The 27,250-nt window shown below is 40.6% G+C and overlaps 1 protein-coding gene across 5 annotated transcripts; it reads left to right on the top strand.

The window, feature by feature from the left end:
* The first annotated feature begins 229 nt into the window (after window positions 1-229).
* Window positions 230-26,624, top strand: LOC117463847 (uncharacterized). Of its 5 annotated transcripts, XM_034106321.2 has the most exons (9): window positions 230-483; window positions 10,977-11,099; window positions 23,412-23,666; window positions 23,818-23,937; window positions 24,063-24,078; window positions 24,176-24,255; window positions 24,404-24,454; window positions 24,537-24,593; window positions 24,760-26,624. In XM_034106321.2, exons 2-9 carry the CDS (start codon window positions 11,093-11,095, stop codon window positions 25,815-25,817), a joined length of 1,644 nt encoding a protein of 547 aa, XP_033962212.1. In that variant the 5' UTR covers window positions 230-483; window positions 10,977-11,092; the 3' UTR covers window positions 25,818-26,624. The 5 variants fall into 5 exon arrangements, 1 of the variants encoding a protein (XP_033962212.1); XR_011644942.1 differs by lacking the exons at window positions 10,977-11,099; window positions 23,412-23,666; window positions 23,818-23,937; ... (3 more) ...; window positions 24,537-24,593; window positions 24,760-26,624 and adding exons at window positions 2,176-2,342; window positions 2,666-2,772; window positions 3,167-3,222; window positions 3,342-3,475 and having other exon boundaries at window positions 233-483; XR_011644939.1 differs by lacking the exons at window positions 10,977-11,099; window positions 23,412-23,666; window positions 23,818-23,937; ... (3 more) ...; window positions 24,537-24,593; window positions 24,760-26,624 and adding exons at window positions 2,176-2,342; window positions 2,666-2,772; window positions 3,162-3,222; window positions 3,342-3,475 and having other exon boundaries at window positions 240-483.
* Window positions 26,625-27,250: the final 626 nt, after the last annotated feature.

Here is a 27,250-nt window from a genome sequence, read left to right as displayed (position 1 = left end):
ATGATGCATTAATTGAAACAAAACACAGTATAAACTGAGGAGTGACTCCCGTGAGGTTCATGTGTTTTCTTCACTCCGCTGGGAAACTGCTCTCATGTCAAGAAGCATCAGATCAGTGCATGCGCTGCATCGGCCAATCAGTGAGCGATACACAGTAAGGGGGCGGGGCGAGTGTCTGAGGATTTAATCGAAGGATGATCTGGTGGTTCCTCGATTATAGCTCCTCCATTATCAATCCTCGCTCCTCCTCGAGGAAATGAAAATTAAGAGAAGTGAAACGCAGCCCAAGCGTGTGACGCAGAATGTTTTTCGAAGAGAGGAAACCACACCCTGTTTCAAACTCCCGTTTGAGACTGAGAGAATTGTTCGTTGTGTTTCTGTGGTAAAGCTAAACTGTAGAAGCTGAAGGGAAAACAAGAACTGCTGATATGATTCAGGAAGTTCATTGAAACATATTCACGTCGCTCCATAGTTGCATCGCCGGTAAGTTCATTTCCTGGAGTTATTTCTTCAGTAATAAACACTGCACATTGAATGTTACAATACAGATGTTGTAGCTATTTAGTTGTATATGTGTTTTATAGTGGGTAACCTTGGTTCTCTTATTATGATAATGCTCCCAACATCTTTCCCATTTTATCTTAATGATTGATCAATAAGGATTTTTGTTTTTATAGGAAAATAACCTTAAGACAAGTATAGAGTATTGTTAATGGAAGTAATTCTCTTTCAGTCTCAGTTGGGAAAAGCAGCCTGGCTGGTGAATAATCCCTGTATCCACCGTCCAATTGTTTTTCTTTATTAAACACGTAACGGAAGAGCGTCTGAGAGGCGTTTTTGCTTTTTGCTTTTTACCTTACTAAATGGTCTAATGGTCCTTGGAGCGAGGGGCGGGGCCAAACTCTGTATATATAATAAGCCTATGTCTAAAATGGACAACATTGTTAGGAGATTTAAACTATACAGCGGTTCTGCACTGCGGTCACCCTTCAAGTTTGTTTTTTCAAATCAGCTGCTCTTCATTATTCCTGCTATATTTGATGAGTGATACAAATATTTGTTACCACAAGTTCTTAAGGAAAGTGACACTGTTGGACTCGGTTCTAGTTTGACTTCTACCAGAAATAAAATGAAGTACTTTTACTGTGTACTTTGTGAGTAATCCTCTGTCAGAGTCCCCTCCATAGTAGCTACATAATGCATGTTTTCTGCTGTCTTTGATGAATGATAAAAATATAATTTTACCATTAGTTCTTAATGAAATTGATACTGTTTGACTTTGTATTAGCCTACTACTTACAATACATTGAAGTACTTTTACTGTGTATTTTTGAGTAATACTCTGTCAAAGTCCCCTGCTGAGAACAAAATCAAGCCACTTCTGCTAAGTTTGATGAGGGAATTATTTTTTGTTGCCATTAGTTCTTCGTGAGATTGATCCTGTTGCACTCAGTACTAGTGAAACTACCCCCACAAGTACTATGAAGTACTACTGTGTACTTTTCCAATAATCCTCTGTCAATGTCCCCTCCTGAGAACAAGAATGCATGTTTCTCTGCTATTTTGAATAAGCGTTAAAAAACCTTTCTTCATGAGACTGATATTGTTGGACAGAGTATTTTAAGAGGATATGGTGGACATGATATCAGCAATACTTCCAGTCAGTACTCCGGCAGCAGCATTTGACACCTTGGAAAGTCTTTAGAGTCTGGCCTGGATAGCTGGTCTATCCTTCAGCACACTGACACACCCTGTCACTCTGGTTGCCCTCTTATGAAGCTGCTTTCTTTTAGATAAAGGGCGTTGTATGGTTGCTTGTATAATCCTCAGATAGTGGTTTGTTTAAATAACTAGTGACATTTTTATAAATATTGCAAAAAATAGCTACAAAATATATATCCTGGCCGGCTTAACCAGTCTGTATTTCTTCAAGCACCACAAGATTAATAGTTTATAAATTACAATTCAGGGCCATTGATTGTGTCATTTCTCCAAACACATACAGTAAAAATGCCTGTTTTGAAGCCTTAAAATGGTGCAGGAAAAGGACTTTACATTGGGTTATACTTAAAGACAGGGCTATTCAGTTAAGAGAAGAGAAAAAAGGAAAGAAAACTGTTATAATGGGTGATGTAACATTAATGACTGACATAATATGAGGTCCTTGGCACTCAGACTCTAGAGGCGTCATTTTGTGATCATGGGGCATCACCCTTACAGCATCAGGACAATATCATATGGAGTCAGACACTGGAAGTGTGCTGGAGGCTGAGGCGTGGACTGGGACTGATGGAAGGATGAGGCTGATGAGACTGAAGAATCTGCGAGGAATGAACTAGCGGGTGAGAAATAATCATATTTTAACTAGGGATGCCAGCGATTATTCGATTATTTCGAATATTCGCTACAGTCTCCATAATCGAATATTATTTAAAAAAAAAAAATTTCTGGCTCAGTTTCAACCAAAATATATATAAATATATATATGCTAGTAATAGTATTAATAATTGTAAATGGTCATTGGTCACACCACCAGTTTGTTTTACTGGAGGAAGCCTGCGTGCAGAGCAGACTGCTGCTGCAGCACGCTACACACCGACCCCAGAGCCATTTAATAGAAGAGTTACGACATCTCCGTTCACTCCAATGGACCACTTTTTTACAGCAATGGCGGATCGTGGAGCTTCTCAATCGTTCCCCGGAAGTTAGCGCCAAGGCTGGCAGAGCTGTGGAGTTGCAGCATAATAGACCGTTCGTGACGGACTTTTAAAGGTAAGAAGAAGTTTAAAGATTTATATTGCGGATATTATCAGTACATCTGATTCAAATGAACATGTGTATTAAAGGATGTCAGTGGATTATCCCTAAATTAGTAGAATTAGGGAACGTTTACAGATAACAGATCAAGCTAGCATACCGAAGCAAGTTAGCAACACACGTTGAACAGCCTTTTAATTGTAAATTCCGTTCTCTTAATGTCATTTCGTCCAACATGTTGAATTAGAGAAGAGGGGCTTCTAAACGGGATTGTATGCGGGGGTGGAGGGAGTTAAATATTAGATAAATATAACTTTGGTGCGTGTAAGATTGAGTGTTTTTAGCAGAGCCATATTGTGTCCTTGTGATTCTGTTGATTATTACCTGTCTGTATAATGTTGCAGCTCAGCTGGTTCTGGATTGATGGCAAAGGGAGAGGGTCTTAAGTGAGAGTGAAAACACAAGGTACGTTTAATACTACTGTTTTATATAAGTAAACACCTTATCTCCCCAAGGCAATTCCCATCCAATAGGTGTGCTGTGTGTGTATAACCCTTTCTCCTGTCTGTTGCTCCCTCTCTCAGCACAAGAACCAGAGGGGGATTCAATGGAGCCTGAATACCTGCACTGAGACCCTCACCCTGCACCCTGAGTCTCAACTCTCAGTGTTTTTCAAGCCTTTCCCTGTTTTTTTGTATTAAACAAAACATTAAGCTTTCCCAATGGTGTGGTTTTCGTTTTGTGAAAAAGTGCAAATGCAGTGTTTGTATATAATTACATCACATATTTTGTTGCTGTTGGTCGTGAAATTGCTCCTGTTGACTTGAGCCAGCCATTTTTTCCTCCGCTCTGTGTCAGTGGGGAAGCCGTACATTCGTACTCCTTTCTCTGAGCGATTTGAGCATCCCCAGGCAGCACATCAAACCATGGTGGCTACTAGGAGGCAGCACATCAAACCATGGTGGCGACTAGGAGGCAGCACAGCAAACCAGGACAACACGGAGGAAAAGGCACAGACAAACTGCATGATATGCTATTCAATGTTTATTGAACTCCATGTATTTGCAATGGATGTTCCTAAAACAACACATTTAACATCATCATCATCATCATCATCATCATCATCATCATCATCATCATCATCATCATCATCATCATCATCATCATCATCATCATCATCATCATCATCATCATCATCATCATCATCATATGCTGCTGCTGCTGCTGCTAGTCCTTTGATAGTCACCTGTCGGTCTCCTGTCCTTTCTGAAAGCCATAAAGATGACATTAGTCATTTAGATAACTTGTGTCCTCAATTACCAGGGGATTACTGAAACTACCATGAATTTAAGAAAGTGGTAGAAATTAATCTAATCTGCATTTTGAAGCATTACTTTAGATCCCCTCCCTCTAAATGTATCAATAAACATTAGAAAGTGATGCTCCTGACTACCATACAAGTTTAAGAAGATAATATTGGTTTGAAAGAATTCAAAGCTATAAATAAACAGCAACAGACTCTTTAACCAAGGCACTGTTAGTAACATGTAAACTAGCTGTTCACACTAATCCTAATATTATCACTTAATATTAGCAAATTCTATTTTATTTTTTAAAACATATTGATGTAAATACATACACATATCGATTTGTTGTATAAATATTGCAAATCAAAACCTTTATTCACTAATAATTACCAAAAATCGTAGTTCTATCTCCTGTTATCAATGCATTCACATTGCCCGAATGGCGTCGAATAATCGATTATTGGTCAGTTTCTGGCAACCCTAATTTTAACCCTTTAATTGAGAGCCATTGAAGCCCATGAAGAATTTATCCTTCCACAAATCTTTCCATCTGCTGTATTAACAAAGTTGCCACGTGTTTTCAAATTCAAGTTAAGGCACTATCTGTGAAGAACATTACAAATATTCTTCATTTGCAGTATTTTATTTTAAAAGTGTTCAGAAAGACTGCACCAATGATATATATATATATATACTGGCTATATATATATATATATATATATATATATATATTATCAATATTGTTATTAACTTCAACCAAAGTCAATTTAAATAGCGGGCAAAAATTGGTTAATTGCCATGGATGTGGTGTTTGATATAGTTTACGTTAAATTTCAACTATTTTAGGCAGAACAACGTATATTGACAAACTTTTTAAATAATTTACTATAATTTAGAAAGGTTCTTGTGAGAAATCATTTCAAAAGTAAACCTTTTTTCATTTTATATTTTAATTTGAAATGTTTGCACAGAACATTATTAATTTAAACATTTTTATCAATTTTTTTAAAATTATGAATCCATTTATTTTATTGTGATTCCTTGAGGCTGGGGAAGATATCCAGCATGTAGTTCAACATGCAAATGTTGTAATAAAAGTAAGTATATAAGTATAACATGGAAAAGTAAATAAAATACTTTTAGTAGGAGGATGTGTATTTATTTTATCTCACCTTGTAATTACACAATCAAATCATCTATAATTTAGCTCTGGCCTTCACTCACAAAAAAACATTTTGTTGAATTGCACACATTTTTCGAAGCTGTATTGACTGACATGCAATGACTGGGACTAATGGAAGAATCTGAGAGGAATGAACTGGAGCAGAGAAATAATCCTATTTAAAAGACAGCAGCTTCATAAGAGGCCAACAAGAGTGACAGGGTGTGTCAGTGTGCTGAAGGAGTTTGGACCAGCTATCCAGGCCAGACTCTAAAGACTTTCCAAGGGGTACAAATGCTGCTGCTGGAGTACTGACTGGACAACACACTCTCACTCCCTAAGCGTCCAATAGCGACGTTTGGTCAGTGTCCGTGGCGTCCAATTGTGACGCTCCTAGGCTCCTTCAGCGTCATAAAGAGACGCAAATAGCTTTCAACTGATTGCAATGTATTCCCATCTGCGTCGGGATTTGACGCTCATGGAAGCACGGCATTCGTTTATGTCGGCTGCCCTTAAAGGTAATGTGAGCGTCCATTCCCAGGAGTAAAGGATGGCAGAAGACACTACACTACCCAGAATCCCCAGCTATCGTTTGGACTACACCATGTGCTCTTGACAAACCCCATGATAGTCCTCAAGCTCTGTGATTGGAGAGTGTGCTCCGAGGGTTAAGCCGATTCTCGAACAGCACTTGAAATGGGCAGACTGTCCAAAACTGGATTTGAACGGGTCCACCGCGTCCCCCCTCCCCCACCCCGTCCCCAGAACTACACATGCTGGCTATTCTGTTTCGCAACATGTTCTCTATGGCACGTCTCTACTGGGAGTTGTAGTTTTAAAAGACGTTTTCGTATTTCCCATAATAAGAAGTTGCCAGTATTAAACTGTGTACATCCCTGGAGGTTTAGGGGAAAGGAAACACTCACATTTAAAACATATAATTAATAAATGGGTGAAAATTGCTTGTTCCCATTATGGGCAGTATTACTATATATACCCACATGCCAGCTAAGGTCAGAAGAGCTTTATTTAACAGCTGGTCTTATGTGTGTGACCCCTGTGATAACATTACATTACATTAATTGATAAGCCTGAAACATGCACTTGTCAAGGTTCAGAGGCACATTGTGCAAATATGGCAGTAGCCATCGATCAGCTTAAGATAAGATATACTTTATTGATCCCAAGTTGGAACATTTGCGTTACATCAGCATGTGTAACAGTTAAATATGCAGTTGTGTTTATTTGAAAATCATTTAGTATAATCACACAAATTCTGTGTTTTATATTCAACAATTCTGTGTTCTTTATTTATTGATTGTTCAATACCTGACAAGGCCGGAGATGAAATATCTACATACATCTATAAGAGTATAATACATTATGTATAATATCAGTTAAAATAAGTGCTTCAACATAGTTAACATTGCTGGAGGTATGCACACATATTGATAGATGTCTTGTAATGCACTATTGAGGAACCTGCAACCCAAGTTTTTCATTCAATGTAGAACTACACCATAGTTGTGTAGGCCTATATGATATGTCAATAAACCTTAGAAAATCTTGAAATCTTGAAAGGGATGTGCAAAATAGTCATTACATACAGTCTTTAATTAACAATTAGTAGAGAATAACGAGTAATGAATATACTTTATAGGGATCGTATTAATATCTAATAATAAAAATATTGAAATTCAATAACATGCTTTAACCACCAGGTGTCTCTTTATATCAGCTGTGCACCTTTATGGTGTAAATACAGCCTATCTACCAATTGGATCAAATATAAAAGTGAGCCGAATTAGTGTTGATACTGCAAGGAGACGCATTGTGTGAAAAGAAATGTAAGATGTTGTTTAATGGCTGATATATTTATGATCCACGTCACGTTTTCAGTTCCTCATGTTTGTCTTCTCATCAGGGCTCTATAAATACAGAACTACGGCAGATATGTAATGCAGCCGAACCGTGTATTACAATGCCGTTATGTGATGACTTTCAAAGAGAAAAGCAAGCACACTCGGAATAAGGTATTATTATTATTTCGGTCTGTTTCCGGTATTTGTTAATGAAGGTGTGCTCTGAGATGTGAGACTGGAATTGCACAGGGGGGAAATAACGTAGGCTATCTTTAGATGTGGATTTTGTTAAACTAATATGATTAGGCTGTGGACCAACACTATACATTGACGGGGAAGGGGGTAGCAATAAAGATAACACCATTAAACAGTTACACAACATAACAGAAATAATATCGATAGCAGCGTCCCTAGCAACCACCTTGGTAACAATGAAAACGTCGCGATTTCCTGAAGTAATCTTCGTAATAACTAGCAAACTAAAGATCATGTACATCCACTGCACACATAATCTGAAATAACAACTCATATTTCTCGCATCAAATGACATCAAAACGCATTTTAATGGCCAAACTAACTTTAAAATAGGCATTTTACACCTAGAATAAAAGGAAGTTCGGCCATGTTTTCTTTTTCTGCAGGGAGAAATGTGAAGATCACGTGCCATAGACGCCAGCCATCGGAATGAATGGTGAAAAAAACGGGGTTTGTCAAACAGAGCACATGGTGTAGGCCAAACGATAGCTGGGGATTCTGGGTAGTGTAGTGTCTTCTGCCATCCTTTACTCAGAAAACATATTTGTTTCTCCGAATCGAAGGGGAAAAATACAAAAGCATTGTACACAATTTAAACCAATCAATGTTGTGTAATTAACAAGGATAATCTGGTGTTTTTTAGTCGATGAGTAGTGCAGATATCACTGTAAAATCAATCGACAGTAAGAGGAGTACTTACTTCCGGGTGTAAAATTCTCCGTTATCCAATGGGAATGGATGCTCACATTGCCTTTAAGGGCAGCCGGCATAAACGAATGCCGTGCTTCCATGAGCGTCAAATCCCGACGCAGATGGGAATACATTGCAATCAGTTGAAAGCTATTTGCGTCCCTTTATGACGCTGAAGGAGCCTAGGAGCGTCACAATTGGACGCCACAGACACTGACCAAACGTCGCTATTGGACGCTTAGGGAGTGAGAGTGTGTTGGACTGGAAGTATTGCTGATATCATGTCTACCATATCCTCTTAAAAATACTCTGTCCAACAATATCAGTCTCAGGAAGAAAGGTGTTTTAACACTGATTCAAAATAGCAGAGAAACATGCATTCAATCTTGTTCTCAGGAGGGGACATTGACAGAGCATTACTCAAAAAGTACACAGTAAGTACTTCATAGTACTTGTGGGAGTAGTTTCGCTACTAGCCTAGTCCAACAGTGTCAATCTCACGAATAACTAATGGCAGAACAAATAATAACAAACTCGAGAGACGGCTGAGTTGACCGCAGTGCAGAATCGCTGTATAGTTTAAATCTCCTAACAATGTTTTAGACATAGGCAGGCCCGGACTGGCCATCGGGAGGACCGGGAGGTTTCCCGATGGCCTGGCCTGTTAAGTGGCCTGCTGGCCTGAGGATTTTTTTATTTATGTATATATTGTGAACGGAACGCTGCGCAAATGTGGGTCTGACTCTGCCTCACAGAGGGTGACTGGCTGTCTGATGTGGCCTGCCAACATGGCCACTTTCATACAGATCATACTAATGCCCTCGATTGGTCTCTGTGTGTCATTCAAGCTCGGGAGGGTGTGTGTATGTGTGGAGCGAGCGAGTGAGATAAAGCGCGCACACCGGTTACGTGTATTGTTGTTATTAGCATCTGGTGCTAGCTAGCTGCGCTAACGGATTTAAGGAGCTTTTTCAACAACAAGGTGGAGGAGAGTCCACTCCTGTCAGACTGAGAGACTGATAACTACAGCTCAGGTGAGGTAAAGGACTCTCTTGAGTGTTTAGATAGTTAACTTTGTCTAAGTTCTCTGTGGGTCTCAAACGGGTTGGTCACCATTTATGTAAACACATATTTCCATTTGAGGGGGGAGTGATTAGTAAAATATTCATGAATAATACAAAAAAAAACGTTAACTAGGTGAAAAAAGGTAAGATAAACTATTAAAACTTGTTGAGAGCTAAAACTAGTCTTTGCTGCTGCCTCAAAGAGGAGCATGAGGGAGAGGGGGGAGACAGGTGAGGCTGGTTCAGGAGCACAGACACACTCACAACTATAAATTAACCAAAAACAAATAAACAAGTTTCAATGTTTTTTCATATTGGATATGGTATTGGTTATGGCCATGTTTTTATAATTTTTTTTTTTTAAATGTATACAGTTATGTTTCATATGGGTGCAGTCTCTTTATTTCCCCCTCAAAATGCACCAAATTGATGCATTTAAGTCCAACATTTAAAAACAAATCTTACCGGGGGAGCATGGCCCCGGACCCCCCTATAGGATTTAAGGTCCTCCCCCACTTACAATATGTTCACATAGGTTCCTAAATAGATTTGCGCATTTTTTTAAATAGTAACCCATGTCCATATGTTTATTTTTGGGCAGTAGATTTAGAGGGCCATCACTATGGGCAGCGACGCTGTAAAAGTTGACAAATAAATCCAGCAAAATGGCACAAAAAACTGGTAGTGGCCTGGATGGGTGTATAATTCCCGGCCTGACTTATTGTCCCAGTCCGGCCCTGGACATAGGCTTATTATATTTACAGCCCTTAATATCATTCATTTTCTGGGCACAATATGAGTCTTGGCCGTTTTCGTTGTGAAAACAAATGGACCGTAGATCCACGGATTGACCGTGCTCATCTGCGCTCTTACTTTGTAAGGTAACTTCCGGTAGCAGAATATGAAAAAACTGTAGTTTTTTTGTTTCTGTTTTCTAGTGATTTTATTTTTTGTTTTGAGAAGTATAAAATGAAAATCATCCCGTTTTTTAAGTTTAGTAAATCCATTTTTGACCATGATAAACAAAAACGCCTTGTATTTCAATTTTGGTTTTTCAATTTTAAAACGAAAATCAAATATCCAGCCGTTTTTTGGTTTTGAATATCCATTTGTGAAAAGAAAATCCAATGACCAAAACATACACTGACCCTGGCTAACACCATATTTGGAGCTGAACTGTTCACAACTAATACTACTGCCAATTCTGAAACAAGTACATATCAAGCAGAAACCAGATCTGTCAGTGGAAGAAGCATCACTCTGATCGACACTCCTGGGTTCTTCGACACAGATCAATCAGAGAAGGAGCTTTAGCCTGAGATAATAACGTGTGTCACAGAGTGCGCTCCTTGGCCCCATGCTTTTCTCATTGTGCTTGAAGTGAAGAAATTCACAAAGCACGAACGGGAAGTGATCAAAGAAATAAACAAATTATTTTCTGAAGAAGTCTTCAAATACGCAACAGTTCTCTTCACTCATGCTGACCAGCTCGATGAAGGCCAAAGTGTCCTCCCTTTCGGAAGCTTGGTAACAGTGTTACAAGGATTTAAAAAGGAATACAGAACTACCCGATTCCACCAATCTCTGCATCCCAAACATTGCTTACAACCGCCTCTAGAATAGATTTTTTTAAATGTGTTGCTGTCTGGTTTTATTGCAGAGCTTTTTCTGTTTTTAAAAACGTTATTGTTGTTTTTTTATGACATCAATTTAAAAACTGATGCTGTTTATGTAGGAGTTGATATTTAAATGTTTACATGAGTCTGATATAATTATAAATATAAAAAGATCATTTGTATGTGTGATATCTTCAGCTCAAAGGATGTTATAATCAAGGCCTGCAACAAGGATCTTATGCAACACTCACTCTATTGTTCAGGTACGGCAGATGTAGATAAACTGGTATAGAACGAAAGTAGAGTCAAACCACAGCAAGAGAACCGAAGACAGAACATCCAGCAGTCGGCTGACTACAGTCATTCCTTTTTAAGCAAAATGGACGGTAAGTGATTATTATTATTGTGATTATTTACTGTGAGTTGTAAAGGCTGCAACACTAGACGTTAACAATACTTTATTACAATTGTAGAAGTAAGTATTATCCTTATTATTGGTGACAAGTGGACACGTAAGTATGTATAATAATGTAGGGCGGATTAATCTTTAAAAGGTGTTGCAATGTGTTGTGATTTTATCCTATGTTTTGTGAAGTAACTATGTGGTAGAGTATAAAGTAGAATATTATATTCCTCTGAAATAGTAGTGTAGATGTATAAAGTGTGAATGAAAATACTCAACTCAAGTTCTAATGTGTGCTTCAGTGCAGTACTTGAGTAAATGGACTTTGTTAATTGGATCAGTATCCATTCTGATTAATTCTCAGAAAAAAAAGCTAAATTAAAACTGCGGTCGCAGAAGTGCGCGCAGTGATGAGCGGGCCCTCGCGTCCGTAGGCCTGTCGGGGAGGGCGGCTAGTCGTCCCGGCGTCAAGCAGACGCGTGCGAGTCCTCCGAAATGAGCCGTTTGTCATTTCTATAATTTTGGCGTCCCAGACTCCCAGGTCCTCCGGCAGCGACCTGGAAACGGATGTCGACGTGTCGAAGGAAACAAATGAACACATTTGTCTAAAGGATTATCTAGGAAGCTGTCTGGAGGAGCCGTAACCGAGAATACACTGATTTAGAGGAGAGAGGAGTCTCTCTGGAGGAGCTATAACCGAGGGTACAAAGATGTAGAGGAGAGAGGAGTCTCTGGAGGAGCTATAACCGAGGGTACACTGATTTAGAGGAGAGAGGAGTCTCTCTGGAGGAGCCGTAACCGAGGATACACTGATTTAGAGGAGAGAGGAGTCTCTTTGGAGGAGCTATAACCGAGGGTACAAAGATGTAGAGGAGAGAGGAGTTTCTCTGGAGGAGCTATAACCGAGGGTACAGTGATGTATTCTCCAGAGTCGATTTCAGCCAACAGTGATGTTTAAAAGAGGCGTGACGCATGGCTGGACTTATGTCAACGAAGCACAGCTCTGCAAACTGTTCCCGTTGTGATTATAAGTTATTTAGGATGATCAAATGTGCATCAGACTTTCTGGCCTTCACCGTTTGTTTACTCACTAATCACATCTCCCCTGGATGTTAGGCTGTCCTCCGGAGCCCTGCGTAGTGCACTGGCTCTCGGTAAATAGGTGTTTAAAAAAACATTAAAAACCTCCGTAAACATTAACCTTATAAAAACCCTTTTAAAAGCATTGTAAAAGCTCCGTAAGGACAAGGCCATTGATCTATCGATCATAAATCTATCGATTCGATTTATGATTCGGAAATTATAAAAGTAGGGTAGACATGTGATATTATCCGGCTGAACAAAACGTGATCTGTCTCTTAAATTAAATGTGTGTCAACCACAGACCTTATTTCTAACTATTTTCCAAAATCCTATGGAGAAATTGCATTGTTTTTTATCGAAGGAACCCATGCGCAGCTTACTTCCGCGTTTTAGGACGCGTCACTGTGGCACTCTATACTTGACAGATATATTATATATTAGCTTGTTATTTTATGAAAGGATAACATATAATTCCAAAATTAACAACAGAGGGAAAATCCAGCACCCTGTTTAAAAGGAAATTGTTAAAACATTTGTAACGCAGTTTAGCTGTAACAGAACAAGGAATGGAACAAGTCTTGCTGGCTGCCTTGGAGTTGTGCAGCACATCAAATAACCACATTAAAGAACCTTAAGGTGGAACCCAGACAGGGAAGGGAACCACATCTCTCAGCACATCTCTACAGTATATTGTGTACTGAAGGAATTTGTTTCGCAGTCCATGAGCCCGAGCAGAGCAGGTGCCTCCCCCAATGTCCATGTTTACCTTCTGAATTACCTCAAAGGTATATTTCAGTCCCTTAGGGTAATCAATGTTGAGGCTGTAAAGTATGCCCATCAGCACAGCAAAGCCGGTTGGTACATCTCGCAGCTTGCGCAAAACAATGCGCCCCTCCAGGATCACAGCAACATCCGCAATATTCTTTGGTAGGGCTGCCGGCTTCCGTTCTTCTGTGACGATCAGCACGCCAACATCCACTCCGTTTACAGCTGCCGCCTCCTCTGAGTCAGTGGCCTGAATTATATCGGAAAACATTGAATAACTATCTACGCCCTGATGGCCACAGATGAAATTCATGAAGAAAACGTGCAGAACTTACATTTCCACTTAGGATAGCCTAGTCCTGCAATGGAATGCTCCTCTCCCTTTCACACTTCCTGTGAAAAAAAGTCAAGGTGGTGTAACATTAGTGCACACAGAAAAATAAAAGCACTGAAATGAATTGCCTGTGTTTTCCCCTATTGCTAGCTGAATTGGGGTTGAGGAGATGTGACCATGTTCAATAGGGGAAAGGCACTTTTAAATGGGGGGGGGGGGGGGGGGGGGGAGTGTCATTAAATAGGACCCAGTCAGGGATAGAGATGGCAAATCCGGATCCTTTTACGGACTCAGGAGAGGTTTCTCAATACTCAAATTTCCCCTCCTCGACTCCTCGGTCCTCCGGTAGTGACCCGGAAATGAATTTCAGCGCGCCATGTTGAAGGTAGAGATGTCCCGATCCGATCACGTGATCGGGGATCGGAGCCGATCACGTGATTTTTAAAAGATCGGAATCGGGAGAAAAAGATCGGGGATCGGGAATCCTTCAAAAAATTATTTTATTTAATGTTACAAAACAAAAATGACCATGTTCACATCTTAAAGTCATCCTGAGGCCTTAGTTTTGGTTTAAAAAAAAAGGCTTGTGCCTCTTCGGGGGGTGCTAACACTTAACCATAAACGTTATCGTTTACTTTCTCCGTCTTTATATGTAGATATTACTTTTCTCCGTTAATCTCCATCACGTTGTTTCCAAAGCAACAACAACATCCTGTCAACAGCGCTACCTCTCCTTCAAAATAAAAGCTTGTCCACAAATAGGAAGCCAAGCCAAATTACACTTAAGACATATACAACTGCAACGAAAGTAACAAACACAATGCGATATCCTTTTCAATTTCAAAGAACACAAATTGGGTTACATTAACAAATAACTATAAAACAACAATACTGTTGAATAACAAAATTAATGCCGTGAATACACCGAAACACACGTGTTGAAGTGGTTCGCTGCTGATTACTATTGAATTGTGTGTTACTCCAGTAAGATGGAAATATAATACTTTGTTTATTCATGTTATGTTAAGCTGCTGTTGTTCATTGCGTTATTACTAGACTAGTTAGTCTTAAGGCTAGAATTCTGGACCAAGCCACATTTTTATTTTTATTTTATTATTTGTGACTGAATGTGAACTTGTGAAGCTAGTCAAGCTACCTCTATCCAGTAAAGTTATTTTTGTTTTGTTACTGCACTATCTGCACTCAATTTGTTTACATGGTTATTTTGCGGTGGACCACTGATAAGCTTTATTTTGTTTTGATCCAATGCTGCACAACTGAACTGATCCAATGCTGCTGTGAAAAAAAGAAGCTATATCCATGTTGGATAGAATGGATAGTTGGGTACGGTCATTTAAATAAAAAAATAACCTTAAGGGACAACTTGAATGCTTTTTCCCTTTTTTTTCTCTTAATGCTTTGCATAAAGATCGGATCGGGAAAAATCGGTATCGGCAGATTGTCAAAATCAAATGATCGGAATCGGATCGGGAGCAAAAAAAGGTGATCGGGACATCCCTAGTTGAAGGACATCTAATTTCTCTAAATGCACTTCGAGGACCGAGCATCGAGCATCGAGGAGGCTCTCTGGAGGAGCTATAACCGAGGAGACACTGATGCATCCTCCACGGCTCCTCCACGGATGCATTTCCGGGAACGGTGTAGGCGTGACGCACGGCCGGACTTATCTCAGCCAATGACAGCTCTGCATGCATCCCTTGGATATTATATTAGTAACTGCTTTCATCGCAACGCGATGTTTACAGTGAGAACAGCTGTGAGGTCCGTGCAGAAAGCAGAGCAGTGTGTACAATATATATCACTCAGTATAACAGGCTTACATTACTTTCTGTATTTGTATGCTGTAGTTTAGTAGATATCTACAAACAAAGAGTCAATATTTTTCTAAGACCATTTAGTGCTTCACATAATAAAATACACAACGGCTGTAGCCTGATTATGCTTTAGGAGCAGTAGGTGTGTGTAGTGTGTAGGTGTGTGTTGTACAGTGCGTAGATGCGGCGGACAGACGGGTCTCAGTTGGTTTGGTGTCCTATGCTTACTTTTAATACTTGTACAACTTTTGGCCCGTAATTTCAATTCCCCATTTCAGCGACCAGAGAGAGAGGGGGGGGGGATATATCCAGTCTCTGATTGTGTTACGTTATTATGAGAGTGCTCTCATACTTGTTTGATTCTGAAATTGTATATATTTATATAAATATATGTGTGTATATGTCCGCATCTGTAGCCTGTTATTGTCTCATTATACCGCACTGTGAATGAATTAAAAGTAAATATATAAGTCATCATGAACACATCTGTCCATCAGACAGAGGGCTGCTGTGCCTCCTGTCATCATTAATGGACGTCTCTTTAAAATGACCGCTCAGAGGAGAGGAGTTCTCATTTCTCTAACCACCTGCTGCTTCCCCTCCTCTCTCCTCGGTTCCCCTCCTCGACTCCTCCGCTCGCATCTTCTGTGGGCGGCACCAAGTCTCGAGGAGGGGAGTCGAGGATAGGAGTCGAGGAGGGGAAATTTGAGTATTGAGAAACCTCTAGGGTCTTCTGAGTCAGTCATTGAAGAGATCCGGATCATACGAGTCATATGAGTCAGCATCACCAAGAGCGTAGAAATCCTACCGGTGAAACCGAAAACTTGTTGCATTTCACGAGCATATTAAACTGACGTTACATTAACCTCCGCTACACAGTGTCTTTTGCTTTAATAAAAAATGTTGATCACAAACAAAAAGGGTCATTTTGCAATTTTGCGAATCTCAGTCTGCTGTTGACTCGTGCATGAGGACGAGTCTGCTGGATCTCTGGATCTGTTGCTATATGGTTACGGCTCTGAGTCCGCACGAGTCTGCTATGTTTTGCACAGTGAGTCAGGATTTGCGAATCTGAGTCTGTGAAGTTCCGCTGACTAACTCGTAGGCTACTGGTCTCTCTCGATCATTGTCCTGGATTCACGGGTCCCTCGATTTTGATTAAGTCCATTATGTTTCCGGCTCTAAATGAAGTTTCAGTGTAGATTTCTAACAAAATTGTCATGTTGTGCAACAGTCACCTGCGTGTAATAGCTGCATTTCCGATAAGGATCTTACTTGGCAAAACGTTTATTTTGAACATAGCACACAAAAAGAAACAAACAATGACAAATGATAGAAAATTGCAAAACAGTTAGAATATATATAATGTCTTAATTATACAATTATTATTATTAAAACACAATTGTGCAAAATTTGCTTTAGTAAAGGAACATATTAAAATAACTATATACATAATAATAAACATAATTATAAAACATATAATGCAAAACACTTATTTTTTAAAATGCACTCACTAAAAAAATCAAAATATCTTCACCCAGTATCTCCACCCATGATAAAATAACTAGGAAAATAAAAAATGTATTAAAATGAACATATATACATATTTGGGTCATGAAAACAGTGCGTATGTAGATAATAATAATAATAATAATAATTCATTTATTTTATATAGGCGCCTTTCAAGGCTCTCAAGGTTGCCGTACAACACATAAAAAACAAGATACACAATACATAACACCAGCATAAGAGACATAAACAAGACAATGAAGTATATAACAAATCAAATAACCAAATAAATAAAACCACAGGATGTGTGATGGATAATGATCAGGGTGGATATGCAAGTGTGAAGAGATATGTTTTGAGGCGTGATTTGAAAATGGGGAGAGAGTCATTGTTGCGGATGTCAGGTGGGAGGGAGTTCCAGAGGCGGGGTGCAGAGCGGCTGAAGGCTCTAGACCCCATGGTGGTTAAACGGAAGGGGGGTGCAGTGAGGCTGAGGGAAGCAGAAGATCTGAGTGTGCGGCAGAGTCCTGCATCGGGTCGGGTACCCCTCAAGAGCGAAATCCAACGTCTGGGAGGCTTTTGGTGACATCCTATGGAGAAAATAACCAACATCCCACGCTTTTTGAGACAAATATACAACTGCGTGTGTTAATAATTGCACGTTTTCACTGCTCATATATAGGCTATGTGTGTTCGGGTCGGGTTGCGGATCTTGTGCCGACGGGTCAGGTCGGGTTGCGGAACTAATTGGCAATATGTGCGGGTAGCGGGGCGGGTTCGGTATTGCACGTCGCAGGAGCGGGTCTTGAAAATCAGACCCGTGCAGGACTCTGGTGTGTGGATGGGTGTGTTGATGTGCAGGAGGTCGGAGAGGTACAGAGGAGTGAGGTTATGGATGGCCTTAAAAGCGAGGAGCAGAATCTTAAAAACGATACAGGATTTGATGGGGAGCCAGTGAAGTTGCTGAAGAACAGGAGTGATGTGGTTAATGGAGGGGGTTCTGGTGATGATGCGGGCGGCAGAGTTCTGAACCAGTTGAAGTCTGTGGATGGATTTGAGAGGGAGACCAAAGAGAAGGGAGTTGCAGTAGTATTGGGAATTGACCAGGGTGTGAACAAGAATGGCGGTGGTCTTAGGGTTAAGGGACGGGCGGAGGCGGTTGATGTTGCGTAGATGGAAATAGGCAGACCGAGTGATATTACTGATGTGAGATTTGAATGAAAGTGTGCCGTCGAGGATGACACCCAGACTCTTAACCTGAGGGGAGGGGGAGACTGAAGAGTTGTCTATAGTAATGGAGAAACTGTCAGGTTTGGTTAGGGTGGATTTTGTGCCAATGAGGAGAACCTCGGTTTTACTGTCGTTAAGTTTGAGAAAGTTAGAGGAGAACCAGGATTTGATGTCCTGTAAGCAGTCAGACCGGGAGGATGGAGGGAGGATTGCGGTTGGTTTGGAGGACAAGTAGAGCTGGGTGTCATCCGCGTAGCAATGCAAGTGGATGTTGTGTTTACGGAAGATATTGCCAAGAGGAAGTAAATAGATGATAAAAAGAAGAGGCCCCAGGACAGAGCCCTGGGGAACACCGGTCGTGACTGGAAGTGGCTGTGATTTGAAGGTTTTGAGTTGGATGAACTGAGTGCGGCCAGAGAGATCTAATCATATGCCCCCCCCCCTATTTTCTCATGGACTGCGTAATCATTGCAATACTGGTGTTTGTATGTGTTAAATGTGTGTAAAGTCGTGTATTTTGCTTTAATAAAACATGTTGATCACAAAAAAAGGGTAATTTTGCGGATCTCAGTCTGCTGTTGACTCCTGCATGCTGGATCTCTGGATCTGCTGCTATACGGTTACAGCTCTGAGTCCGCACGAGTCTGCTATGATTTGCACAGTGAGTCAGGATTTGCGAATCTGAGTCTGTGAAGTTCCGCTGACTAACTCGTAGGCTACTGGTCTCTCTCGATCATTGTCTTGGATTCACGGATCCCTCGATTTTGATTAAGTCCATTATGTTTCCGGCTCTAAATGCAGGGTTCTTACACCTTTTCCAAAGTCAAATTCAAGCACTTTTCAAGGTGAATTTTCCAGCTTTTCAAGCAGCTTACAGCTGTTGTAAATTACATATTTATATTTTGAACATTTTCTTCACTGTCGGGTGAAGAATAATCATTACCGGATTAGCGAGCTGCATGAGTCTGAAACTGACCGGCTGAGGAAAATAGAGCCTCCGTTTCTCCCGTGTTATTATCCAAAGTGAATCTAAACTTTTGAATGATGTACTTCATCTAATATAAGTAGTTAGTTTGAATGTAGTAATTATGTTGTTTTGTTTCATCAGAGCATCCCTAGTAAACGCCCTAGCACCCCCGCAACCCCCCCCAGTTAACCGTTGGTAATTTTGAAAGTAGCTGGCAAGCTGAAAAAGGTTGAGAACCACTTTCTATGCAAATTCCTAGTATGTGTGAAGCATGTACATGGCCAATACAGATGTTGAATCTTGAATATATCCCAGGAAACTAAACCATTCTGAAACCCCCATGCACATTTTCGCTCTTGCAACCACTGAATTCACTTGCTAGCTAACGTTAGCTAGCTACACTAACTAAGAGGGGGAAAACGGCCACCGTGGCTAGTTAGGTTTAGCCTCTAATAAACGTTATATAGGTACATTTCAACATTTAACTCGGAAAAAAGCAATAATTAACTCACCTTTTGTAATTCTTCACAATTTCCACCGCACAGGGCAGGCTCAGTTTCCAATTCTTTCCATGAGGTGAGGGAGGATGCTGGATGCATGGGTTGACACACGCAATTTTCCAGGGGCAGTGTTCTGCGCATGTGCGAAAGCTGAGCAAACTCATCATTCTGAATTGAGTGTACTATTTTAATTTCACAGACTAGTTGAATGGATTAGAACTTGATGTTTCTAGTTGTCTCAACTTTTTGGCCAAATGTAGGTAAATGAGTTAAAGGAACTAACATCCAAAATATTTTTTTACAGTGTGTGCAACACACACCTACACACTGTACCACACACACACCTACAGCTCCTAAAGCATAATCAGGCTACAGCCGTTGTGTATATTATTATGTGAAGCACTAAATGGTCTTAGAAAAATATCGACTCTTTGTTTGTAGTTATCTACTAAACTAAAGCAAATAAAGAGAGTAGGCCGGTTATACTGAGTGATATATATTTTACACACTGCTCTGCTTTCTGCACGGACCTCACAGCTGTTCTCTCTGGAAACATCGTGACGCGATGAAAGCCGTTTCTAAAATAATATCCAGGGGATGCACGCAGAGCCTCCACCGGAAATGCATCCGCGGAGGAGCCGTGGAGGAACCATCAGTGTATCCTCGGTTAGAGCTCCTCCAGAGAGCCTCCTCTACGCTCAATCCTCGGTGTGCATTTAGAGAAATGAGACGTCCTTCAAAATGGCGCGCTGAAATTCATTTCCGGGTCACTACCGGAGGACCGAGGAGTCGAGGAGGGGAAATTTGAGTATTGAGAAGCAGAGGCGGCGCTAGGGGGTGGCTACTTGGGCTCAAGCCCTGGATGTTTTCTGAAAAGCCCCGGATTTTTCACAAAAAAAAAAAAAAAAAAAACATTTTTAAATGTCTCGGGAGTAATGTGCAGTACCGGAGTCCACCAGAGAGGCAGCCGCTGCGGGACATTAGCCGGCGTACTGCGTAGCCTTCCCTGCCTTGAAGAAGAAGTGATCCTTCCTAGTGCCTGACGAGTTTAAGCTAATAGCCTATAAAGTTATGGATATTGGAAAGTTATTTTCATCGAAGCAGGCGCCACAAGCTGCAGCAGCAGCAGCAGCAGCAGCAGCAGCAGCAGCAGCAGCAGCAGTATCAGCAGTATCAGCAGCTGACAACAATGTCATCACCAGCAGTGAAGAAATGGATGATGTTTCAGGTTTGTGAATCTCATGGTGATATCTGCACTCTGGCTGAAGTGAAAAAGAGTGATGTACTGTAACGTTAATCTTATAACTAGTAAACATGTAGTAACCAAGGCAAGGCAAGTTTATTTATATAGCACCTTTCAACAAAAGGCAATTCAAGGTGCTTTACAAAAATGAAAGACATTCAGACAAAGGCATTTAAAAATAGTAAAAGATAATAAAAGAAACATTAAAAGAAAAAATACATTAATAAAAAGTTACAGTGCAGTTTAAGATATGAATAGTTCACACAGAAGTTCCACTTTACTGATGAACACAACAGCTCAGTTTAAATTAAAAGCAGCGACACAAAGATAAACCACACTAAGTCAATACCCTTATATGTTAGTATGTATACAGAACATGACTACAAATTATTCTAAGATGTAACGTTAACCCTTCATACCTCAGTCTACTTTTAAGACACTAAAATAACGTATTCCAATTTTTATTTTGTTTTCGCGCGTGGAATTATACCGGCTCTCGTTTCAGTACACATAATAACGGAACTGACAGGCAATGGAACTGACAGGCAACACTCTGAATCCGATTGGCTGTGACTGCATCCACTCAGAGTGCCCGATGCCCGATGCCCGTGACTCTTACACTCTTTACGTCACAAACAAAGATGGTGGATGAGAATAGATCTATAAAACGATAAGCAATGCGCAGTGGATCGGAAGAGGACGGTGTGTCGGCGTTGTTCGATAGCGGTGCGGTATGCTAATGGAAACACACGCCAAACATGCTAAATCACATCAGAAGGCATCACCCAGATTTGCCAATCACCGGAGCCCGGCAAAAGACAACAGCATTTCAACAGCTGATCCCCGCTGTTTTTAAGAAGCCAATAGACATGAAAGCCGAGAGACCAAAATAAATAACGGAAGCTTTTGGCATATTTTTTCAACGACTTTGCGCTCTTGAAACACTTTCTTATTATTTATGATGTAATATATTCAAGACATTCTTTTTAGTTTTACAGCTTGATGAAACCTTTTTGTTTGACATCAGCCATTATAGATAATATGGCCATCTGAGTGTGTGTGGTACTGTTTGTGGTTTGTTTTTAACTGTTTAATACAGTTAATTATTCAAAATGTCAGAGTTCCTTATTTTTAAACTGAAACTTGCACTACTGTTCAAAAGTAAATAACAACAAACCTGGAATTATGCATTTGGGACTTTTTTTTGCTTTTTGTTGTTGTACCGAACCGTACCGAACCGTGACCCCCAAACCGAGGTACGAACCGAACCGTGACTTCTGTGAACCGTTACACCCCTAGTCCCCGGTGTTCCAGGGAACTCACAAAGTGTCAGAAAACACAACCCTCTCTCTTTTCCTCCATACCCAAATCTCTAAGAACGGGGCTGCAACGGATCTGATACAGACTGATCTTGAATTATTTTCTACGTCACAGAAGTGGTGCTCCGCTTATTGGTCAATTCTCCACCTATCAGGGGAATGTGGGGTTGGGCCACGGCCGGCCATTGCGCTGGAGATGCTGTAGTACATATGCCAGGCCTGTAAGTGGCGCTGTAGTCTGCCACAAAAGCAGCGAAGAAGACTTCCCGCGCATGGTTGCCCTTCTGTTTATACTCTGCTCTGGCTCTTTTTCTCCCTCCCCGAGGCAAGCGTTTGCTCCTGCTGCTGTAATTCAATGCAATCCCTCCCTCGCTGTAATTCTCTCCGGTAGTCCACCAGCAGATGACAAACACCCTCCTCTCCGGCTCTTCCAAGGAATGAGGGGACCGTGCGGCAGAGTTTCAGTTAGATTTTTATTTCGCCGGTCAACATGTCCGTTAAAGTTTAAATCTTCCGGACAAAATTAGAAAAGTGCCGGTCAAAGGTCTTCTTTGTTATTTATTGAGCTTTAAAACAAATGAATAACGACTCTATATAATAATATAAGAATAAAACACGGAGGACGGAGATCTCTTTTTATCCCCCTCTTCTCCCCGCTGCAGCCCAGCAGCTGATCTCAGAGCACGCGCCCCTCTCCTGCAGGGGGCGTGGTGCAGCTCACAGAATCAGCCCCCTGCAAAAACAGCGCTGGAAAGAGCAAATAGAGCGAAATGAGGCATGGCTAAAATGCAGGATCTGTTTGGTATTTTGAAAGAAAAACTATTTATATACTTTATATAGGTATGGCCCTACAATATATTGTTCAAATATAGCATGATATGTCCCCTTTAAGGTATTATTAAGGTAGGGTTAATGTTGCTCTCAAAGTGCACCAGATTGATGCTTTTAACTTCAATATTTAAAAAAAATTCTTCCCGGGGGGAGCACGGACCCCCCTAGAGGAGGCGACGACCCCCCTAAAGGATGTTTGGTCCACCCCCCACTTGTAAAAAAAATAGCACTTTACCCCTGCACCCCCCCCCCCAACAACTCCTGGGCTAAGCCCCGGATCTCCTACAATCCTAAATCCGCCTCTGTTCGAGAAGCCTCTTCGGTATGCTCTTCCTCCTGTGTCCTCGTCATTTCCTGTCACCCGTGACCCCTTTATACACCCGGTGCAGCTAAACACCGCCACCAAGTGTTCAAAATAGTATTGCAGTATACATATAAATAAAGTAAACTGACATAACAACAACAACCCTAAATGGCTCCTACACTTTGTAAAAAAGGCCAAGTGATTTCCAGGGTACTTCTCTCAAAGATCAAAGATAATATTCTGTGTCTTAATGTCCTCTTACATCTACCTGACATTTCAGCTTTCGCCAGACTAGCCCAGTTGTGTTTAAACGTATTAAATCTGCAAAAGCTGATGTCTCTGATAAAGCCTTTATATTCTTTGATTTGTTTTCAGATGGTGAAATTATCCTGGTGAGTCCTGTCCGTCCTGTGGCTGAGGGACATGCTGTCACTCTTAGCTGCAAGTTAAAGACAGAAACTGTTCTTTATAATGTGGATTTCTATAAAAATGACAAACTCATCCAGAATGATACCAGAAGGGAGCTGACCATCTCTGCAGTGTCAAAGTCAGATGAAGGCTTTTATAAATGTAAACGGAGAGATTCAGCAGATGGTTGGACGTCACCAGTGAGTTGGTTCTCAGTTAAATGTAAGTATTTTTTTGTAAGCTGTGTTACAGTCTGAGATAAATAAAGCGTAGTTTCTTCTGAATTAAACTGTGTTTGTGTAAGATAAATGTTTTAGAAATGTAATTTATTACAGGAAAGAGATATAATATTAATTAAGATTACTTATAATAGCAGCGTCCATGGATGGAGAAGCCTCTGAATTTCCCGTCCTGCTGATCGTTGGGCTGCTTTGTGGAGTTTCACTGATTATTCTCCTGCTGCTGTTCCTGTATTTATACAGGAAGTCAAAAGGTGAGATAATTTTCTTCTGATATAAGACTGACTATGTTGTAATAACATGTACTGTTTTAACAGTAGAACACTTTGCAATGCATAATAACATAGCAGTATTTTTGTTTTTTTAATTTTGTTAACAGATTCATGCTATAGCAGGTTGGTACAACACATCTTTTTTTCTTTTATTATGAACATGACAGCAGTCATATGTTCCTTTCATAAATCCACTTCATTCATGTGTTTTTCCCACCAGATCTCAGAGGACCAATCAGGGCTCTTCTACAGACCACATGATCAACCAGGACGAAACTATGCTTGCTTCTGTTGTCCAGGGTCAGCCTGAATCCTTAATACGTTTTGAATTTATTGTTAACGTTATTAACCGAGTAGCATTTCCATTTCTCATTAGTTGTTTTAAAAATGTAGGAGTTCATATAGAGGGATTTAATATGAATTTGGTTTGATTTTGATTTCTCTTCAGATAATGCTTGTCTCTATGCAACAGTCAAAGGCCCTGAAGAACCCGCAAATGGTACAGTATAGTCAATATAAATACTGGAATATGACAATTCAAGGATCACTCTTTTAAATATAAGATAAATTGTATATTTCAGATGAATCCATGGATGTCACATATTCTGTGGTCGAGCTCAAAAACATTTCTAAGAAGGGTGAGTATTCTTAATTTATGTTGTAACAAAAACATGCAATAAGTTTTGTCTTTTCATGCTTTCTCCTGATCCGTCTAACAGGGAAGAAAAATAAAATGGATTTTTTTTTGCCATTTAGCTAATTTGTTTCATTTGTGTATTATAAATGGAAATTATTCTCTTTCAGAGTCAAACAGAAGAATTATTATCTTGGGGAAAACTGGAGTTGGGAAAAGCAGCTTGGCTAACACCATATTTGGAGAAGATGAACTATTCAAAACATTCAGTTCTGCCAAATCAGGAACAAGTACATGTCAAGCAGAAACCAGATCTGTCAATGGAAGAAGCATCACTCTGATCGACACTCCTGGTTTCTTCGACACAGATAAAACAGAGGAGGAGCTGAAGCCTCAGATATTAAGGTGTATCACAGAGTGCGCTCCTGGGCCCCATGCTTTTCTCATTGTGCTCGAAGTGGGTCCATTCACAGAGCAAGAACAGGCCGTCATCACAAAAATAAGCCAATGTTTTTCTGAAGAAGTCTTCAAATACGCAACAGTTCTCTTCACTCGTGGAAACCAGCTCGATAAAGGACTTACAGTTGAGGATTTAGTCCAGCAGAATCAGCATGCGAGTGATCTGGTGAAGAAGTGCGGAGGCCGCTGCCACGTAATCGATAATAGATACTGGAAGAACAAACAGCAGAAAAAATACAGGAGCAATCAGTTCCAGGTGAAGGAGCTACTGAAGACGATAGATAAGATGGTAGAGGCAAACAAAGGAAGCTGCTACACCAATGAGATGCTGCAAGCAGTGGAGGAACAAATACAACAAGAGGAGGAGCTCATTAGACAGTCATCAGGAAACATGTCAAAGGAAAAAGTCAGAGAGAAAGCTAAAGACACAGAATTTAACAAGCTTATGATCCAACTGGCAGGCATTACAACAGGTGTATTGTTTGGAGCTCTTTTTGGCACGGCAACGATGGTTGCAGAAGTTCTCATAGTGTTGAACAAAAGGTTGACAGCAACAGGAGCAGTAGAAGTAGCAGCGGTAGCAGTAGGAGCAGGACCAGTGTTAGCAGTGTTTGTTGTTGTGGGAGCAGTGCAAGGAGGTGTTGCAGGGTATCAAGCAGCTGAGGGAGCCGACACAGCACGGGAAGCAGCACAGAAAGCAGCAAAGGCTGTCAAGGATAAAGCACTGCTTCCCTGGAGAGAGCTCTTGTCGAACAAGAAAGGGAATTGAATGTATCATTGAAAAGTCACATCTCTGTGTAGATTGCATCAACATATTATTTTAATGATCTTTAATCAGTGAACTGATAATCTTTATTCATAAGTAATATGCTATGTGTTGGCTTTGTTATCTGAACTTCAAGCTTGATTAGCTCATTCCCTTTTCACGGGATAATGATCTCTTATGAAATAACTTTACTCACATTAACTTTCGATATTGGACATACACTTCCAACTATTCCATGTGTATATTGTATTAACCATGGAGGAAAACAGTTTTTGCATTTTTGCATTTTGCACCTCTCCTACTTTGTATTGCAGCTATTGCACAGCGTTTTCCTTTTGCAAAACATAGCCCAGAGAGGATACTTGAATCAGGAGAGACGGTTTTGATGTAATAATACATATTTATTGCGCAGATGCACAAATGAATGTAATGGTAATGTTGGCGATTAGGCCCCGTTGTGCAGGAAGTATCATTCGGGAGGGTAGAATCGATCCGATCAAAACCCCCCGGGGTCTAGACACTGGTGGTGGTGAATGGATAGTTGGGTCGGTCTGAAGAGGAGTGGTTTAGCTTGACCCTGGATTCAGAGGGACAGGAGGTGAAAAGGGGTGGAGGAGGGTTGCGCCGATTCACCTGGAATGAGAGCTGTCAGAGGGGAGAGCAGATTTAAAAGGTTTGACAGAGCGCTATGATAGGCTCTTGGGAATAGAGCTCAGCAAAGTGATTGGTTAAGCTGAAGAGTGACACCCCCGGTCACTTATTGAGAGGAGAGAGAGTAATAACATGGGAATAGAAATACATGAATGAGTAAAGAAGGTCTTCCTGGTTGAACTTGCGCTGAGCTTCATTTCAATCAGGAGAGACGGTTTTGATGTAATAATACATATTTATTGCGCAGATGCACAAATAAATGTAATGGTACTTTTGGCGATTAGGCCCTGTTGTGCAGGAAGTATCATTCGGGAGGGTAGAACCGATCCGATGAAACCCCCCAAAACGAAATAGTATTATGGAATGAAATGTACGGGTTTCTTACCATATGAGCTGGATGCAGAGATCTATGGGATATGATGAGAGTTATACAGGAGGAGAGAAGAAGAGTTTATTGAGTAGCATATCATTAAGAGTGGAGTTACTCTAAAGTAACGGACCTTCAGCTCGTTAGAGCCGAACGATGACACATGAATTAGAGTCTGGCTCAACACCGAGCCGGCCCTGGTCGAGGATAAAGCATGAAGAGACACATGAATGTATAAGATGGCTGAGATGCATGAAATACATGTGGGGTTGTAGCAGGGGAAGGAGACTCGGAAATATCATATCGGGCTTAGAGTGCATGGAATGCACATGGGGTTTTAGCAGGGGAAGGAGACTTGAATATTAATCGTCTGAGTGCATGAAATGCACGGAGTGAAACATGAGATGGGCTGGGGCGT

This window comes from Pseudochaenichthys georgianus, chromosome 18 (assembly GCF_902827115.2).
Source record: "Pseudochaenichthys georgianus chromosome 18, fPseGeo1.2, whole genome shotgun sequence".
NCBI classification, from domain to species: Eukaryota; Metazoa; Chordata; class Actinopteri; order Perciformes; family Channichthyidae; genus Pseudochaenichthys; species Pseudochaenichthys georgianus.
This window is presented reverse-complemented; position numbering and strand designations above follow the sequence as displayed.

Coding starts and splice junctions, on each gene's coding strand:
- LOC117463847 (XM_034106321.2), top strand. Junction 23,667..23,817: donor GAGTTGGTTCTCAGTTAAAT/GTAAGTATTTTT, acceptor TACTTATAATAG/CAGCGTCCATGGATGGAGAA. Junction 24,455..24,536: donor CCCTGAAGAACCCGCAAATG/GTACAGTATAGT, acceptor TGTATATTTCAG/ATGAATCCATGGATGTCACA.